The sequence below is a fragment of the Aspergillus oryzae genome, chromosome 1 (genome assembly GCF_000184455.2).
Source record: "Aspergillus oryzae RIB40 DNA, chromosome 1".
NCBI lineage: Eukaryota > Fungi > Ascomycota > Eurotiomycetes > Eurotiales > Aspergillaceae > Aspergillus > Aspergillus oryzae.
Genome location: NC_036435.1, coordinates 3,473,821 through 3,491,699, shown reverse-complemented (window position 1 = coordinate 3,491,699; position 17,879 = coordinate 3,473,821). Strand labels below are relative to the sequence as shown.

General features: G+C 48.5%; 6 protein-coding genes across 6 annotated transcripts; 4 read left to right on the top strand and 2 right to left on the bottom strand.

Moving 5' to 3' along the window:
• Positions 1 to 517: 517 nt before the first annotated feature.
• AO090005001105 (putative importin beta-2 subunit) lies at positions 518 to 3,549 on the bottom strand (the record flags this gene model as incomplete). Its single annotated transcript, XM_001818025.3, has 3 exons — positions 518 to 619; positions 680 to 3,289; positions 3,448 to 3,549. 3 exons carry the CDS (start codon positions 3,547 to 3,549, stop codon positions 518 to 520), a joined length of 2,814 nt encoding a protein of 937 aa, XP_001818077.1.
• A 1,895-nt stretch (positions 3,550 to 5,444) lies between these two features.
• Positions 5,445 to 6,603, top strand: AO090005001107 (sterol desaturase family protein; the record flags this gene model as incomplete). The annotated part of the gene is made up of 3 exons (XM_001818026.3): positions 5,445 to 5,686; positions 5,754 to 6,259; positions 6,320 to 6,603. The coding sequence occupies 3 exons, from the start codon at positions 5,445 to 5,447 to the stop codon at positions 6,601 to 6,603; spliced, it is 1,032 nt and encodes a 343-aa protein (XP_001818078.1).
• Positions 6,604 to 6,675: 72 nt separating this feature from the next.
• On the top strand, positions 6,676 to 8,802 carry AO090005001108 (M20 family metallo-hydrolase; the record flags this gene model as incomplete). The annotated part of the gene is made up of 7 exons (XM_023233196.1): positions 6,676 to 6,774; positions 6,840 to 7,028; positions 7,049 to 7,090; positions 7,198 to 7,384; positions 7,456 to 7,762; positions 7,849 to 8,667; positions 8,724 to 8,802. 7 exons carry the CDS (start codon positions 6,676 to 6,678, stop codon positions 8,800 to 8,802), a joined length of 1,722 nt encoding a protein of 573 aa, XP_023089226.1.
• Positions 8,803 to 9,288: 486 nt separating this feature from the next.
• AO090005001109 (putative diaminopropionate ammonia-lyase) lies at positions 9,289 to 11,556 on the top strand (the record flags this gene model as incomplete). The annotated part of the gene is made up of 1 exon (XM_001818028.1): positions 9,289 to 11,556. One exon carries the CDS (start codon positions 9,289 to 9,291, stop codon positions 11,554 to 11,556), a length of 2,268 nt encoding a protein of 755 aa, XP_001818080.1.
• A 340-nt stretch (positions 11,557 to 11,896) lies between these two features.
• Positions 11,897 to 13,741, top strand: AO090005001110 (uncharacterized protein; the record flags this gene model as incomplete). The annotated part of the gene is made up of 1 exon (XM_023233184.1): positions 11,897 to 13,741. One exon carries the CDS (start codon positions 11,897 to 11,899, stop codon positions 13,739 to 13,741), a length of 1,845 nt encoding a protein of 614 aa, XP_023089227.1.
• Positions 13,742 to 14,057: 316 nt separating this feature from the next.
• AO090005001111 (SacI domain protein) lies at positions 14,058 to 17,050 on the bottom strand (the record flags this gene model as incomplete). The annotated part of the gene is made up of 3 exons (XM_001818030.3): positions 14,058 to 15,998; positions 16,056 to 16,744; positions 16,843 to 17,050. 3 exons carry the CDS (start codon positions 17,048 to 17,050, stop codon positions 14,058 to 14,060), a joined length of 2,838 nt encoding a protein of 945 aa, XP_001818082.1.
• Positions 17,051 to 17,879: the final 829 nt, after the last annotated feature.

Here is a 17,879-nt window from a genome sequence, read left to right as displayed (position 1 = left end):
AAGAGAGAGAAAGGAGGCTTTCACTAAACGATCGTTACGCTCATTGATGGATTTCTATCTGCTACGTTAATTTACTATAGTAATAATCTATCAACCAAATGGTACACAGAACTCATCCGCCGAGTCAGTCCATTATGCATGTCATCATTGTCCATTCCTTCACCTTCTCGTATATAGTCCTTGGATATGCTATCCCAGGCTCATGATTGTTTGTACAGGCCCAGTAGATCTCACTCTATGCAGGCCCAGGCATGAAATCGCCACAACGAAAGAAATCAACACGCCATAGATGGGAAATAAACAGAAGATCAAAAATGAAAAGAAAAACAAGGGTCGTTTCTCACTCCATCCAATAGATTTGAAGCATCGGCTAGAGAGATTAAGGGGAAATCAAGGGGTAGATTAAAAAGAAAAAGAAGATGGGGGAAAAGGTGAAGAGATAAAGATGCAATGCAGTTTTAGTGCGCCTTTCGCCAAGAATTTTGCCCTCGTTGAACACTAGCAGTGCCGACATAATCTAGATTTGGTATACAGAACGAAGTTTCTGAGTAACGTGAGCCGGAAGCTGGGTGAGGAACGAATCGAAGTTGGGTATCAAATTTTTATAGCCTTGCAGAACCTGTGCGTTGTTAGTGGCTATCTAACGAAGCAAAGGAGCGACGCAAGATGTATATCTTACCTGCTGGAATGAGCTCTGAATATCACGGTAATCATCCTGGTGGAGAGACTTGGTAGGGAAGGCAGCGATCGCCTGGAAGTAATCCGCAAGGCTGGCTTCCATGGCCTGCGGGTTCTTCATGACCACTTGGTTGAAACCCAGGAAGGCGGAAGCCTTCTCCCGTGTGAATTCAATCTTATTCATAGATTTCAAGAACGCGCCCGCGTACTCACCAAGGCGAGGGGCAAGCTGATCCGAGCAGCACATTCCCAACCTTCCCAAGGCCATTGCAGCATTTTCATTTACGGAGTCAATGATCTCCTCGTTGTTGATGATGACATATAAGCCCTGGTACAGCTTGTCGGCGTAGGGTGATAGGGCCGCCTTTTCGTTGACTGCAATTTCTCCACAGGACCAGCAGGCGTTGTTCAACACACTGAAGCCCGTGTGACGATCATCATCTTTAATCATGTCCAGATCAAGCTGCTTGATAAGGGTCGGCATGATGTTGGGGATGAAAGGTTCCAGTTGCGCGAAGATGCTGATGGCACAGTCGCCAAGCAATGCATAAGACGACTGACGCACCTCATAGTTCGGGTCCTCCATACAAAAGCAGAGGAGGTCGAAGAAGCGTGGCTGGGAATTGGCTACTAGCTCGCCACTCTTCTGGGGATCAATCGCCTGGATGATCGCACTCAGGAGATCCAAACTTGTAACCAAGAAATCCTTGTCGGGTTCCTCGATAGCTTGGTTGTTGATGGAAGCCATATATTCTTGTAGGTTCTCGTAGATGATCTTGATACACCTTTGGAAGAGAGGAGGGGCAAAGGGAGCAAACGCATCGCCGTACGCAGCAGCAATGTAGCCGAGGCATTCCAGTAGCGGAAAGAGCTCCCGAGACTGGTCCGACACCTTGTTATAGCGGTCGATAAGAGCAGGCATGAGGATGTCGACAAGGTGTGGCTTCGACAATTCTCCCATGACACACTCAGCCAGAGTTTGAACACAGTCATACAGGATATACATATTGCGGTCTTTGTATTTCCCGAAGCACTGGACAAACTGCCGGAGGATGGGTTCACAGTAGGGAATCAAGTTGGCATCTGACTTCTCTTCCAAGCTTGCGAAAGCGGATGCGGCTGCCTCCTGGACCTTCTTATTGCCGTCTAGCATCCTACGAAGAATACCTTCCATCATCGGTTCGAAAAAGCTAGCCCTCTCCGCAGGGTCGTTGAGGTGCGATGCCCATTCAGAGTATCGCCCCAAGCACCAACAAGTAATCTGTCGCACCACAGGCTGCGAGTCATTCAGAAGCGAGATAAGATAGGGAACAAGCTCCGGCAGATGGGGGGTAACCGCATCCATACATCCATCTGCAACAGCGCCCAAGGTCAGGACAGCAGCTTCCCGCTGTGGCCATTGGTCGTGGCGCAGGGTCTCCTTCAAGTACGGCAGAATGATCTCGAAGATCGGCTGGTGATAGACGTTCGAGAATACGTCTAACGCGGCGGCCGAGCATTTCCGCAGAGTCCACTCGTCCTCGGGGTCATCTCCGAATTCCGAGTCCTCGATCTCACCTTCGCTCAAATCGTCTTCGTCGTGTTCCTCGGCAGCAGCGTTGCCGTTAGCCTGCTCCTCAGGCTTTGATGAGTCTAACCGAGAGCCTTTCGACTTGGCAAATGTCGGCTTGAGGTCTTCCACACGGTCTTCCTGCTCGGCATCGTCACCCTCATTTGCCAAGCGGATGGCGTCATCCTCATCGTAGACCATGCTCTGAAGCAGCACGGGTACGATCTTAGGCATATGAGGAGCCAACGGCTGTTGCAGCTTGGCCTGTTCGCCTGCAACAAGCCAAAACTCTGCAGCATCGAGAGCCAGCTCCGGATCTTCTTGATTATGCTGTTGCATAATGATGTAATTCACCAACCCTTCCATGTGCGGGATGAGTTTCTCGGGAGCAAAGTCCACCAGCTGTGCAAATGTTTGGCAAACTGTTCGCCGCACATCCGTGCTGTTATCGTTGGCCAGCTGGAACAGCTGCGACAAGAACAGGTTCATCGAAGCGACCAACGCCTGAGGTCTGTGAGGAAGGAAGATATGGATTGTACCTAGCGCCATGGACCGGACCTTAGCGCTCTGACTAGAAGTGAACTCTAGCAGCTTAGGAATAATAACGTTAAGAGGGCACTGCCCCTGGTAGTCTCGTTCGAGGATCTTGCGGTTGTCCTCGCACACCTTCGCCAGAGCCGACATAGCGGCCTCTTGTGCCACGACTGGAGCATCCCCTGATTCATTACTCACGAGGGACAAAAGCTCATGCAGCACTTCGGGCCACGCCAACAAGCCCGCCTGTTGAACCAATTCTGTGATGATGCTACCGGCCGAGCTCCGCACCTGAAAGTTTCTGTCTCGGAGCCCAGTCAAAGTGACCGATCGGATATATGAGAGACAAGGTTGAGGAATCGTATTGTATGCTACGCGAATCTTTGTCTTCAGGTTCATGGCAGCAGCAAAGCGGACCATATCATAAGTGCTCTCGTCAAACCCCACCGGCTGGGGGGACTGCGGTGTGCTGAACAAATAGGTGATGTATTTGACATAATCGGGGGAGGAAGTCGCTTGTACTAGCATCTAACAAGGAGAGAAAAAAACAAGTTAGAAGAAGCCAGTGAATCATTTTATTGAAGTGTGAGTGCCGGAGATTTTGCAATACGCAGGTGGTGGTATAGAGATCCAAAAGCGGTATACAGACGGGGGCTCCGATAAAAATTGCAGGGTAGGAAACACACCTGTTCGGCCTGTTTTTGGGCGTTGCGGTCATAAGCATTTAAAGAGTCCCTGAGACAGCAAGCTAGCTGCCTCAATGGCTCATCCTGAGGTTGCCACTCCATTGTGCACACAAGAGGGGGAGGACGAGGAGCAATTGCGGGTGCGAAAAGGAAAAGCGCCGAGAGGGAGTTGCAAAGAAGGTGTGGAAAGTGTGTACAGTAGTCGCACAGGAAACCCCGCCGTGGATTTTGGTGCGAAGCGGCTCCAACCCCTTCTTCCCCAGAGGTTTTTTTTTTACTTTTCAATAAAAAAGTAATGAAAAGCAGGTTGAAAGATAAGATGATTTCTCCCTCCCTATCGATTAAAGTGACTGATTATCCGTTACGAGCAATAATACTGACTAAAGGGTAAAGCTTTTTTTATTGAGTAAGAAATAAAAAATATTTAAAAAAAAACTTTAGGGTAGCAAGGCGAACGATGATGATGGGAGATCACGGACCGTATACGGAACCAAAATAACAAGGTCTGTTTTCCAGGTCTCTTTTTCCTGGGTGGCGGATTTAACGGCACTTTGTTCTTTCTTTGTCCGGTGTCGAAGTGTCCCTCTCAGTCCTGTTCCATATAGATTATAAAAAAGTACAAGGGAAAATTCGAATCCTTCCTGAAGCGATAATGTTCGTTGAATGGGAACTGTTGACAAGCATTACTTGATTGGTGGGTATTGACACGGTCTTGTGGCCGTGCGTAGCCAGTGGTAATTTTCCCATTCCACTTTCGGTAGGGAGTTTCTTTCACCTCTGGCAACCGCAGAAGTACTGCGATTACCGTATCGATTGAAGTTCCAGTGCCCAAGAGGGGACACGGTTCATACCTAGTAAGCAGCATTATTCTCACTGTTATCAACAAGGACTCTTCCTGCTCGATAGATATTTAGAAGCTGGCGGCTTGGCTGGGTCGAATACAATACTTCATATCTGCTTATATCAGAATTACAATTTTTACCCCACCAACAGTCTTCTGGGCAGCAATCCCAGTCTTGAGACTATGCGCAGCCACAGTTACATGTACGTAAGAATGTGATACAGTACATACAAGTATGTATTGGACGTACATGGATCCTCCATCTGCTTATTCAGCAGACCCGTTGGACGTTTTGGATGATGGCATCGATCTCCCGCTTTAAGTTGACCTCCAAAGTAAAATATTAGGAAAAGTGATAAACCTGTCATAACTATTGTATAGCCCTTGAGTGATCTTCAATCCCATGGTGCATATGCGATATATCGCTTCTGATATGAATCAGGTATCTCCACGAAGCACATGTCAGGCACCTAAAACTTAGTATCTTCTAATTCCACATCCCTATTATACACACGGGTCATTGAAGATCAAAAAAAGACATGAGAGCTTGACTGAAGGATAGTACGAGGTGAAGTTGAATTGCAATATCATAAAAAGTAGTGGCATTAAGTACGCAGTGTATGTATATAAACCAAACCGGAGAGCCTGTGACATAGGTTAGTATAGAACTCATGAACCAGTGTACATACTTTGTCAAGTTTCACTGATAGTCCCATGGTAATACTTTTCTCCTTAACTATATAAAGTCTCCCTCATTAGTTACTAGAGTTAGTAGGAACATCTGAGTATACCACACCACCAAGGATTCTCGGGTCAGGAGATCTTCTAGTGGGTCATGACATGATACTTACTAGTATGCCGCCGCATCGTAAGGTACAACACAGCCCACACTGTTAATGGCAGCCTTCTAGCAATCTGCAAGGTACCGTTCCTGATGCTAAGTCTGTACTACCTTTGTAACTAGTACTACTTGGGGATGCCCATGACTAGGGCTTTTACTCTGATTAATCCTTTACCCCGGAACTCCCGTATTCCGGCTCACGCGTTGATAGAAATCTATATGCAAAAAATTGGTACTAAATAACAGTGATTCCTAGTCCTATTCGCGTCTCGCCTTGTCACTACCATCCGATAAGTGTGAATCAAGTGGTGCACCATGGATGTGATTCTGGATGTGTTGGATACCCTAGTATTCGACCGACTGTACGCAGCGGTTCTCCCACGACATAGTGCAACGAAAATAGCACATTACTTTCCCTCCAATGGCACAGAACTGGCAACATTAAACGAGAGTGTTAATCGTTATTTCGCCCTATCACCTTCTAAATGGGCTACACAAAGTATCTTACCCAGAGACCACCTCCTTCGGCAAAGTTTGAGTTTGTTTCTTATTACATGGTTGGGGCTCATAGCTGCTCTTCTATCAGACGGACCGGGGCTGATAATGTGGTTATTCTTCTGGCAGGTTATTTGGCATCATTCTTTACTTCCTCAGCGCCACCCTTTCGTTTCACTTCATCTACGACAAGCGCGCCATGAAGCATCCAAAATTCCTACGTAACCAGATTTCCATGGAGATCGCGCAAGCCGTGAACGCAATGCCCGTGATGGCAGCCCTCACTGTTCCATTTTTCCTGGCTGAAGTCCGGGGATACACAAAGCTGTACGATTTCTCCAGCCAGGCGCCGTTTCCGCTTTACACATACCTCCAATATCCTATCTTCATTGCGTTCACCGACTTCGGAATCTATTGGATTCATCGCGGAGAGCATCATCCCAAGGTCTATAAGCATCTACACAAGCCCCATCACAAGTGGATCATCTCGACTCCGTTTGCCAGCTACGCCTTTCACCCGGTGGATGGGTGGGCACAGAGCCTGTCATACCACGTCTTTCCTATCCTGTTCCCTCTCCAGAAAGTCGCCTACCTGGGCCTGTTTGTGTTTGTGACAATCTGGACTGTTATGATCCGTGAGTTTGCTTCCTAGGTCAGTCTCAGCCGATGATATAAGCCTTGCTGACCCATTGTAGATGATGGAGAGTATGCTCTGGACTCACCTGTTGTGAACGGTTCCGCCTGTCATACTATTCACCACTACTATTTCAATTACAACTACGGCCAATTTCTGACCATCTGGGACCGTATTGGAGGAAGCTATAGAAAGCCAAATCGGGAGCTTTTTGACCGCGAAGTGCGGATGACACAAAATGAAATCAAGAAACAGGTCGAGGAGATGGAGAAACTCGTCAAGGAGGTCGAGGGCGTTGATGACCGGTGTTATGAGACTCAGACAGAGATGAAAAAAACCCTTTAATAACTGGATATGGTCTTTCTAAGACTAAATTGGTTTGCTGTCTTGTTTGTCTATGAGGGTTACGCATGCTACATGAGCTCCATAGCAGGCAGATTCCCGCTCAAATTAGGAAGTATATACTTAGTGTTTAATGTAATCAAGAACTGGCTCATAATGATACATAACATGAGAGTAGGGTTTTCCTAGGTCAAAATAAGAACGAAGAAAAAGAAATAAAATAAAAACTGTGTTTGCAGTATCCCCCAGGTGGATTAGTATTACCAGAGTTACCGTGCGTCGTTGTCCGGCAACAGTGGAATCCGCCACCGGATGTTATTGGAAGGCGCTCAACATCCATAGTGCAAATCATTGCGTTCACAGGTGGCCTACCCTCACGTTTTTTTAAAAAAACCTTTTTACTTTCTTATATCCACAAGTATACTATGGTATACTATTAGGATTAAAGTGGAGTATCTTTTGTCTCCACCAAGCCTTGTCGAGAGAAGGCGTATGGCACTATATTTCTCGTTACACGGATAGATTTTATTTATATATCGAGGACTCGCCCTGACCCCCGACCCTTGTAGGTCATGACATTGTGTATCATTTTATCAGCATAGATTCAAAACACCAACATCATGCACTTCACTAAGCGCACCGGCCGCGCCCTATTCGCAAACCCTGCGAAACAATTCTCGACAACCTCCCGACGCCAACTATCAGGTCTCAAGATCAACCACAACCGACTATGGGAAACGTTGCACGAAACGTGCGAATGGGGCGCCGCTCATAGATACGGCAAGTACGTCAGGCCTTCATAACCTGGACTCTTGAATAGCTCCCCATTTAACATATACTGTAGGAATTCCACAGATACTGGCATGGCTCGTCTAACCCTGACTGATGCCGACGCGAGTGTGCGTCGCTGGCTCGATGATGAAGTCAAAAAGCTGGGTTGCACACTCCATGTGGACCAAATGGGCAACATGTTCGCAAGACAGAAAGGTCGACTGAACTCGTCAGCGCCTATGGTTGCCATGGGCAGTCACTTGGACACACAGCCGCGTGGTGGTCGCTATGATGGAATCCTCGGTGTAATGGCGGCCTTGGAGGTGTTGCGAACAATGAAGGAGAATGGGTATCAAACGAACTATGATGTCGGTCTGGTGAATTGGACTAAGTAAGTTCCCTTGTTCTTTTTGTGTCGGATATCCCATTTCCCATCCTGTCCGTTTCTGAGGTTGGTACATACTGACAAGATGACAGCGAGGAAGGAGCTCGGTTCCCTAAGTCCATGTGCTCCTCCGGCGTATGGGCTGGCGTAATCCCCATTGAACAGGCCTGGAATCTTCAGGATATCCATGATCCTAACGTAACACTCCGTTCTGAATTAGAACGACATGGATACCTCGGTGACATCCCCTGTTCGCCCGAGGGCTTCCCCCTCGGCGCACACTTTGAGCTGCATATTGAACAAGGTCCTATCCTCGTGGAAACCGGCCGGTCGCTAGGCGTAGTCCAAGGCGGCCAGGGATACAGATGGCTAACATTCACCGTTTACGGACGAGATGCGCACACGGGCACGACTCCCTTCAGCGCTCGCCAGGACCCCCTACTCGCCGCATCTAAGATGATTGCCTCGTCGAACGAGATCGCAAAGCAACATGGGGCGCTGGCCTCCACCGGTGTGCTCAAGATACCGTCTAACGCGTCTACGAACACCGTTGCTTCGCAAGTAACATTCACCCTGGACATCCGGCATCTCGAGGATGAAGTGGTGCACGCTGTACAGAAGGAATGTCTTGAATCCTTCGCTAACATCGCAAAGCAAGATGGGAAGGGTGTTTCGTTCGACTGGACGATGGACACGGATTCTGCTGCTGTCAAGTTTAACAAGGACTGCATCGATGCAGTTCGCACTGCCGCTGACGAGCTTGTTGGCGCTGGCCAGTACATGGATATCACCAGCGGTGCTGGACATGATACTGTGAATACTAGTAGACACTGTCCCTCAACTATGATCTTTGTTCCGTGCCGCGACGGCGTCAGTCATCATCCGGAGGAGTATTGCCGCCCTGAAGATTGGTAAGTTCGCCCAAAATATTTTGGCAATGTGTTATAGAGCTAAACATGATATATAGTGCCCTAGGAACTCAAGCCTTACTTGAGGCGGTGGTTAACTACGACCAAGCTCGGATGAAGAAAGAGGCCAACGCATAGTCAGGTAAATAGAACTAAGTGTATTTATGTAGGAGCAGTGTTTATCTCTTGTTTGGTATAATATTACATTGAATGGCATAAAATTGATAGAGTTAAATTTCTTTTCGTACTACACTATCCAGTACATGGAACGACCTCAGCTTCCTACTACTAAGAATGTAAATTTCTCACATTTTCACTTGTTTATATATATCCCACACCATCCAGTCCAATAGGAAAAGAACTCCAGGATGTCCCATAAAATAAAACAGAAATTTTTCTGTCCGATGGAGAGTAAGGTTAAGGAATGTGGATGCTATCACCTAAGTGGAGATGTTCATGGAAGGCGCCTGAATGTCATCGGAAGGCTGTAAGGACTCATTCTCGGTAATTGGACATGAGCGGGGGCTCGACAGATCCCTACATAAGTGCGCAAATCACTTCAAATAATACTTCCCATCTGATATTATACCCTTGCTTTAAATTAAATTCCAGATCATTGTCAACATGTCTGCTCGCCGGCCCATATACTTCAACCCCGCCGCGGCAAATGCACGCTGCGACCCTCGGGACATCCATGGTCTCAAAGAATTCCATCAATCACTGCCCAACTACGCCCCAACACCGTTGACTCCTGTACCCGAGCTCGCAAAAGAATTAGGTGTTCGCGCTGTTTTCGTCAAGGACGAAAGTGATCGGTTTGGCCTCCCGGCTTTCAAAGTCCTGGGTGCCTCGTGGGGTTGTTATCGGGCTGTGACTGCTCATCTGGGCCTTCCGCCCACGGTGAGCTTGGATGAATTGTCGGCTAGAGTCAAGGATGCTTCGATTACTCTGATTGCGGCTACGGAGGGTAACCATGGACGAGCTGTCGCCTTCATTGCGAGACTGCTCGACAGCAGGGCGGATATCTTTGTGCCCAGGAGTATGGATGAATCTACACAGCAGCTCATTGGGAGCGAGGGTGCCCAAGTGATTGTTGTCCAGGGGGACTATGACCAGGCAGTGCAGGAGGCAGCAGACGCTGCCCAGGCTCTTGACGGGGGCATTTTAGTACAAGATACTGCATTTGATGGCTACGAAGACATTCCCGCGTGGATTGTAGAGGGGTACTCTACAATGATGATGGAGGTCGATGAACAGATCGCAAAGGAAGGCCTGCAGTGTAATGTCGTCGTTACGCCTGTTGGAGTGGGCAGTCTGGCGCACGCGGTGGCGAGACATTGTAAATCCAGAGATGCGCCCATATCGGTTGTGGCTGCTGAGCCGGACTCGGCGCCTTGTCTGCATTCTAGCCTCAGATCTGGGAAACCGGTCACTGTTCAAACGTCGCCGACGATCATGGATGGAATGAACTGTGGTACCGTGTCAACCACTGCGTGGTCTGATTTGGAGAGATTTGTTGATGCTTGTGTCACAATTTCTAGTCATGAATGTCACGCTGCAGTTGAATACTTGGCTACCAAGTCAATAAAGGCTGGTCCTTGTGGTGCTGCATCGTTGGCTACCTTGAAGCGACTTGCTGTGACAGAGGAGGCGCAGACTCTACTAAACAAAGACTCCGTGGTTGTTCTACTCAGCACTGAAGGCCCACGGCCGTATCCCATCCCCAAGGAAGTGTCGATTGAAGACACAGTCGGGCTGACGCAGATCCTCACGACGATCAACTCCTCGAATCCCTCCCTATCTTTGACAGACGGCGCTGGAGAGAACCAGATCGCCAACTACTTGGCCGCATGGTTTACTCACCGAGGCATCGAACATCATTGGATTGAGACCGTCTCCGGGAGGCCATCAATCGTCGGGGTCTTGCGCGGTTCTGGGGGAGGTAAGTCCTTGATGTTCAATGGTCATATCGACACCGTAAGTCTTTCGAGCTACGAGAAAGATCCCCTTTCGGGAACCTTGGGTGAGAAAGACGGCCGACAAGTAGTGCTCGGAAGAGGTAGTCTCGACATGAAAGGAGGTCTGGCAGCAGCCCTGGCGGCTGTATCAGCCGCTAAAGCCAGCGGCAACATTCTTCGCGGCGACGTGATCGTGGCTGCTGTTTCTGATGAAGAGGATGCTTCTCAAGGCACGCGCGACCTGTTGGCAGCAGGTTGGCGTGCCGATGCAGCTGTCGTTCCTGAACCTACCATGGGCAAAGTAGTGACAGCCCACAAGGGATTTTTGTGGGTTGAGATCGATATCCTCGGGGTTGCTGCTCACGGATCCAACCCCGCCGCAGGACAAGACGCTATTCTTGATGCTGGTTGGTTCCTTCGTGCTCTTGAGCAATATCAACAGCAGTTACCTGTCGATGATGTATTGGGGCCGGCATCCTTGCATTGTGGGTTGATTCAAGGCGGCGAAGAGCCTTCCTCATATCCCGCGAAATGCACTATCACAGTTGAATTCCGCACTATCCCCTGTCAGACGCAGGAGTCGATCTTGAGTGACCTTAAGAATCTTTTGAAGGGTATTGTTCAGGAGAACCCCAAATTCCGGTATTCGGAGCCTCGCGCTACCATGTTCCGCCCGACACAGAAGCTGGCGACTGATCATCCCTTTGTTGAGAGAGCGCTCGCTTGTGCAACTGCTGTGCTGGGGAATACTCCTCAGGTAAGCAGTGCACCTTTCTGGTGCGATGCGGCGCTGCTCAGCGAGGTAGGAATTCCATCAATAGTGTACGGACCTAGAGGTGATGGACTGCACAGCAAAGAGGAATGGGTCGAAGTCGAGAGTCTGCAGCAGCAGGAGAATGTCTACAGGAGACTGATCGAAGACTTTTGTCAGTGATAGCTGAGATATTCTGCATGCGAGTAAAACCCGTTCGAGTAAAATCTGCTATGATGTACATAGTTGTGAATGACCAAACGACAAGCTACTCAGTGTATAGAGAGTACTATTCAATACTTATAGATTTTCTGATATAGGTAGCGGTATAGATCAGCAGAGAATTAAGTATATCCTATTGGCTCCAGCGACAAGATTGCGGTCAGCGGTTAGGCTAAACCACTTTAGCAGAGTCTAGTGGTGAGTCAGCAGATTCCAAGTTTGTAAAGAGAACGTGACGTGATTCTTTAGATGAACTCAACCACTTCTTCCCTTCAGGGATTCTGTGGACATATACACAAACATGGAAGATGCATCTGGATTTAATTCATCACAAAACTTCTCACAAGTCACTAAACCAGACGATGGGCCAGCCGATGGGATTGATGTGCCAGATATGAACTTCCTTACTTGGCCACTTGAGGAAAATGCTGCCTTCGACTGGGATGCACTCAACGCTGAGCTACTTAGCGCTTCTTCAGACCCGAACCATGAACAGTGGTCGCAATGGATAGTCTCCGATCCATCTGAACAAGCCCACATGTCATCAGGTTTTCCTATCAACGGCGACTCTACCGTGCCCCCGCCGGAAACCCAATTAAACAAGACCGGTGCTCCTGCATTTATTGATCAACCTACAGAATTATATAACCCCGTGCCTATGCGCCGGGGACTTACTGATGTAACTCAATTCCTGGATGGTGCTTATTGTCCTCCACATCCCTGTAGCTATTGTCGTAAGCACCGGTTGCAGTGCCTGATTATCCGGACTACTCCAGCGAATCCGAACCCAATCACGTCGTGCTCGAGCTGTGTGGCTTTATTCCGCGAATGCAGTCTGGCAATAGGAGAAAAACGCCAACCTTCTGGGTTTGAGACTCTCGCTCCAGCAATTGGCCATCTCCATGGTCTCCGGGAGCTGAGCGAAGATGTTGCTTTTGCGGACCAGATGACGATTCCGGAGCAAGAGAACGAGCTCGACGCCTCTATGCTAGATCATGCGAGAGGTAGAACTGAGCCGAAAGACTCCAAGCAGTTTGTCAGAAAAGGAGCCAGAGTCTTACGGGCATGGTTCCTTCAGAATCAGGAGTGTCCCTACCCATCCGAGGAACAAAAGTCGCAGCTTGCCCGTCAGACAGGCTTCTCTATGAAACGAATATCGACGTGGTTTGCCAATGCCCGTCGACGCCAAAGACAGAAAATGGAGTTCTCCGGTCGCCCTCAGATCAACCGAGCTGGTTCACCAATGCCCACTAGCCAGTGGACAGCGATGACACCCTTGGAGCGATGGCAGGCGTCTCCTCCAGAAGATGATCCAGTGCCTGAATCAGCGATTAGGGATGCCATCGCATCTTCCACGGCAGAGTCAAGCTGGAGTGGTTTACCATCTGAAACCAACCATCTCCCAACCGGATCACCATCACTGAACTTCGACTCGGCATCATCTTCCCTCTTCGACTCCTCAGTCTCAGGATTCGGGAGTAGACAATCAGAAGCGTCATCCGACAGCATATCCATAGCATGGAGTCATCAATCACCCAACGACGGCGCCTTGCCATTCCCTATCAAGCCACCCAGACGGCACAAACGCCGATCCTCACACGCTACCGAGGAATACCGGTACCAGTGCACATTCTGCCCACAATGCTTCAAGAAGAAGAACGATTGGACCCGTCACGAGACAAGTGTCCACCTCTCTTTAGAATCGTGGATATGTACACCGAACCTCGCAGAACTAGAATTGACCGAACTAAACCCGCTCGCGTGTAAGTTCTGCCCTTTCTCATGGCCTTCCCAAGCCCATTGGGAGGAGCACGACTTCCGCGTTTGTGCAGAGAAGTCAATGGAACAGCGGTCGTTCACTCGAAAAGACCATCTCTGGCAGCACCTACGCAAGTTCCATAGCTGCACGAAAACCCCAATTCCTGATCTTGATGCCTGGCGCTTGACGAGAGGTGATATACGAAGTCGTTGTGGATTCTGTGGTCTGGAACTCGGTAATTGGGCGTTAAGGACCAATCATTTAGCAGGGCATTTCAAAGAGGGCGTTCGAATGGAACAGTGGGAAGGTGACTGGGGGTTGGATGCCGAAATATCCAGTGTCTTGAGGAATGCGGTGTTGCCGGGAAAGCGTGGCCAGGGAATTTGAATGTGGAAGTAAAGGAAGGACCTATAGTATGGTACGCATATATCATCATCTCATAGCCATCTGCTTGATGCCATACTATACATACATTTAAATGTTGTGCCTAACCCCGTACTTTGATGTGAAATATAAAAATAACAGAGCAAATAACAATAGAAAGGGAGCAGGTCCAATCGTTGCAAAACAGATAGCAGGTTCTTGTATGCTCTCAACAAATCCAAGAGCATTATGTGGTATTCTATATATTAGGATATCGTCTCTCAGAAAAAATTGTGTTCGCTTGTAACCCACACAAGACAACAAAATATACTGTCGGTCTCTATGCCCACACCAACTTTTTGATGTCATAAACCAAATGCTCAAAGATACCTGTCCGTTTCTTAGCATCGTCTAAGGAAATAATATCCGATGCCTCGATTATGGATGGGGCTCCTTCCTTTTGATCATTTGATTCTGGTCGCTGAGCTTCACCGGTCTTCATAGCTCGCTCTATTTCCTCGCAGACAGACCGCACCCAGTCTGTTTCACTGACTGTTATGCTGCTCTTCCTTGTTTGTGTTACAGAGTTGGAGAGGGGAAGAGCTTTGAATGCAATAAATCGGGTCGTCGAGTGGGGTGTACCCTTGAACCAGGAGTACACGTCCCATTCATTGCTGGAGGGAGCGTTGCTGTCGAGTGTCTTGGTGTCCACGTTACTTTGCAATGAGCGGGTGTTGACACGAAGGGCGTTTGCATCGCCCTCGCGGTACTCGATAACAAGGCCAACGTTACCACGTTGATCAGTTTGCGTGTCGGTCAGAATGGAAGTGATGTATGTGCCGTAGTTGATTCGTGTTACGGAGCGCAGATCGATTCGCTCGAATGATAACACCTTATCGATGCTCCAATCGAACCGGCAGCTATAGATGGCGGCATCTGTGAGCAAGAGAACAGCTTCCTCGAACGGCAAAGTTCTTAGAGTATTAGGTTGTCGCGGAGTTAGCATCGTCCAGCCGCCCAGAAACTCCTCCGACTGTTCGCTGATCACAATTCTGCAGCTTGTATCTATAGCATTCTGGCGGAGCTTTTGAACTGAGATTCCTGGATCAGCTGTTTGCATCTCCGTTGCAAATTCTTTAAACACTTGCGTGGAAACATTTCCTAACATGTAGTCGATACACGCTTGTGAGAAATAGTCGTTGACAATGTTGTTGAAGTACCGTGTCAAAGTCAGTCCCAGGTCGTTCAATGCACCTCGATAGTCCCGTTTCCTCGTCCGAGTATAATCACCTTTCAGAGCTGCTGTTGAGGAATACTGTTTGGAGATGGCGTCGCCGTTATCTGCCCAAAGGGTATTGAACCATTGCGTCGAGGAATCGCCGCCAAGGTCGATGTTGATGCCCTCCTGCTTCAGCTCCCGCTCTAGAGCCCACTGACCGAAGGCGCATTGTGCGACTCCTGTACGATCTAGACAGTCCATGCAGTTAGTGCGGACGATGCCTGTTTGCCCCTGAATAACAGTATTGTTGTGTACGACTGTGTCGCTGTATTCGTTCAAGGTGCTCTCCAAGCTATTCACAAGTCGGCTGACATTCTCAAACCTCATTCCACGGCACTCATTGTGAAAGTCAAACCACTCTAAGCCAAGCTGTGTCCCATCTATCCCTCCTGACTGGTTCATAGCTTGCGCATATTTTTCATACTGCTCCCCCAGCTTCTTTTCGCCCGCGTGCTTGTCAATGAGTGAAACTGCTTGGATCTTGCCGTACTTTCGACTCAAGTTACGGAAGTGTCTATCGAAGGCAAGCTGATTCGTTTCTGGCGAGTGATGTAGCACGGGGACGGGTTTGAAAGTATAGGGTGACTGAGAGAAGTATAGCGGAATGGACCCACGCACTTGAAGATGGGAGTAAACATTGCGTACAGGATCCCAGTCAGGGTCCGAGAGAATCTGTTCAGTCTCTACGCTGTTGGCGGTATTTCCTTCATCATCAACACCACGGCGCAGATATCGGAGGCCAGGCCGCTTTACCGACCGCCGGGAAATCAAGGTAAGGAGGAATTTTCGCTTATCGAGACCAGGGGCTTGCGTTTCATGTGTTTCGTCGACGATACGCCCCTCCGAGCTCTCTTGAGGATTATCTAGTCTTGTCGGTCGGTGGCCTTCTGTAGTCGCCACTGTGAATTCCCGCTGGCCGACAAAACCCTGCATCAGCGGCAACACGAAACTATGGGCATCGATTGTGATAAATGGTTCCATGAGATGCCTATTCCAGAAATACTAAGCTCCAAGGTCAGCTGGGTGCGATCAGACCACAAAGACATTATTTCTATTTACCAATTCGTCCACTACCTTGTGTAGTGGCAGATGGCTATTGTTGAGTGCCAAACTTTGCCCGCCAATATGTCTAGTGAGGTCATAATCATATGCAAAGAAGAAATTATTCGATGTAAAAAGCAACTTCGTGTAACGAAGTAATTTCGGCAGCAATTCTACCGTCGGATCCCCTGCGCTCTGCCGCAGCGAGACGTCAACTTCCGACGCGGTTGCTTCGGCACTTTCCTTATTCACGTCTGTGCCAACACCTTTAGACGTGTCCGTAGGTTCCTGACCTACTGTACCAAATCCTGGTAATCCAAGGGTCTTCCTCGACAACCAATTCGCCGCAAAGCGTCCGAAACGTGCCCTTTTCCCGATCACATCTTCAGCAATACTGCTGACACTATGACCTCTAATGTGGGAAGTCTCTCGGACCGGAGAAGAGGGCATGGTGCTAACATCGAGATCCTCACTATCAGTCTCCACATCGGATATACTCTCCTCTGAAGCCGTCTCATCTTGCCCACCTTCACCTTGCAAGATTTGTTCTTTTGCCTGGAAAATTGCGCGGCTAGCATCTTCCTGTGACGAAGTTGGAATGATAGCAACATTGGTAATAGAGTAAACAGGCTTTCCTTGGATTTGTGCAACTTGTTGGCGTTGAGTTACAGAGATAAGGAAGGAGTATGACGCAACGGTCAAAAGGCCTTTGGTACCATTCGGTTAACAACGCAGAATCCGGTAGGACAGTAACAGCGAGTGACATGGGGATACATGGGGCTATGAGGGTCAAGAGCCTACTCACCAACAAGGCCGAAAGCCTCCATCCCTTCATCACGCTCATCTTGGTCCGCGGGGTAGGTTGGATTGAACGAGACCCTGCCGGTTTTATAGTCAATCCGTATTGAGGAAGATTCATTGTTTCCATTGTGTCGCAACCCGTTCCCGGGAACCTGGAGAATTAGTCCATCAACGGCGGCGACGATACACAATTTTCGCAACAAAGCTGGCATTTCGCCGGTTATTGGTGTCGCGGTGGCGGAGAATCGCGTTGTTTTCGGGGACTGTGCAGAAGGAGAGGGGCTCGAATCCGGCGCAAGTTTTCTTTCCTCGAGCTTGCATTATTCAATGAAACTAATAGTCCATACCGTCGTTCGCAAGAAACCCTCCGCAAGCCAAGAGTATGTCATGAGGAAAAAATAGTGGAGGTCATGTAAGGTATATAGCTTAGCTTGGACAAGGGCAGCTGATCTCCACTCGCTGACTTCATCGGTTCAGGTACCCCACGTTCCCCTCAATATATGTATATTTTTGATTTTTCTTTCTCTTCTTCTATGTTGGCCCTTTTAACAAGAGTCCTCAGACGAATACCAACAAATTATTCCCAAAAGAGACAATGCACAATATCTATCTCAAAATTGACAACGATGCGTATATACAAATCTGTTTGTCGCAGACAACTGTTCCTCTTTGAACTCCAGTCGAGGAGTGGGCCAGAAAGGCAAAGTGTGAGGGGGGAATAAAGATGAATAGAAAAAGAAAACAAAGGAGAAAAAAAGAAAAGAAAAAAGAAAAAAGAAAAAAGAAATTTGTCCAATTCAGTTCAAATGACTCATGAGCATCCCTGGTTCCTCAGCCTGGTATATTTTCTTGCGCTTCAAGAGAAGTAAAAGTACAATGCAGCCATAAAACAAGATTCTTGGGTCGAATGGTGGCCATAGCAACGTATGACCGAGTGGGGGAAAAGCAAAAAGAAGAAAGGAAAAACGTAACAGCAGTAACCTCGTCGTAAATGAAAACCAGCGGATCAAATGAAAAGAGATACCAAGACAGACCGTCCTA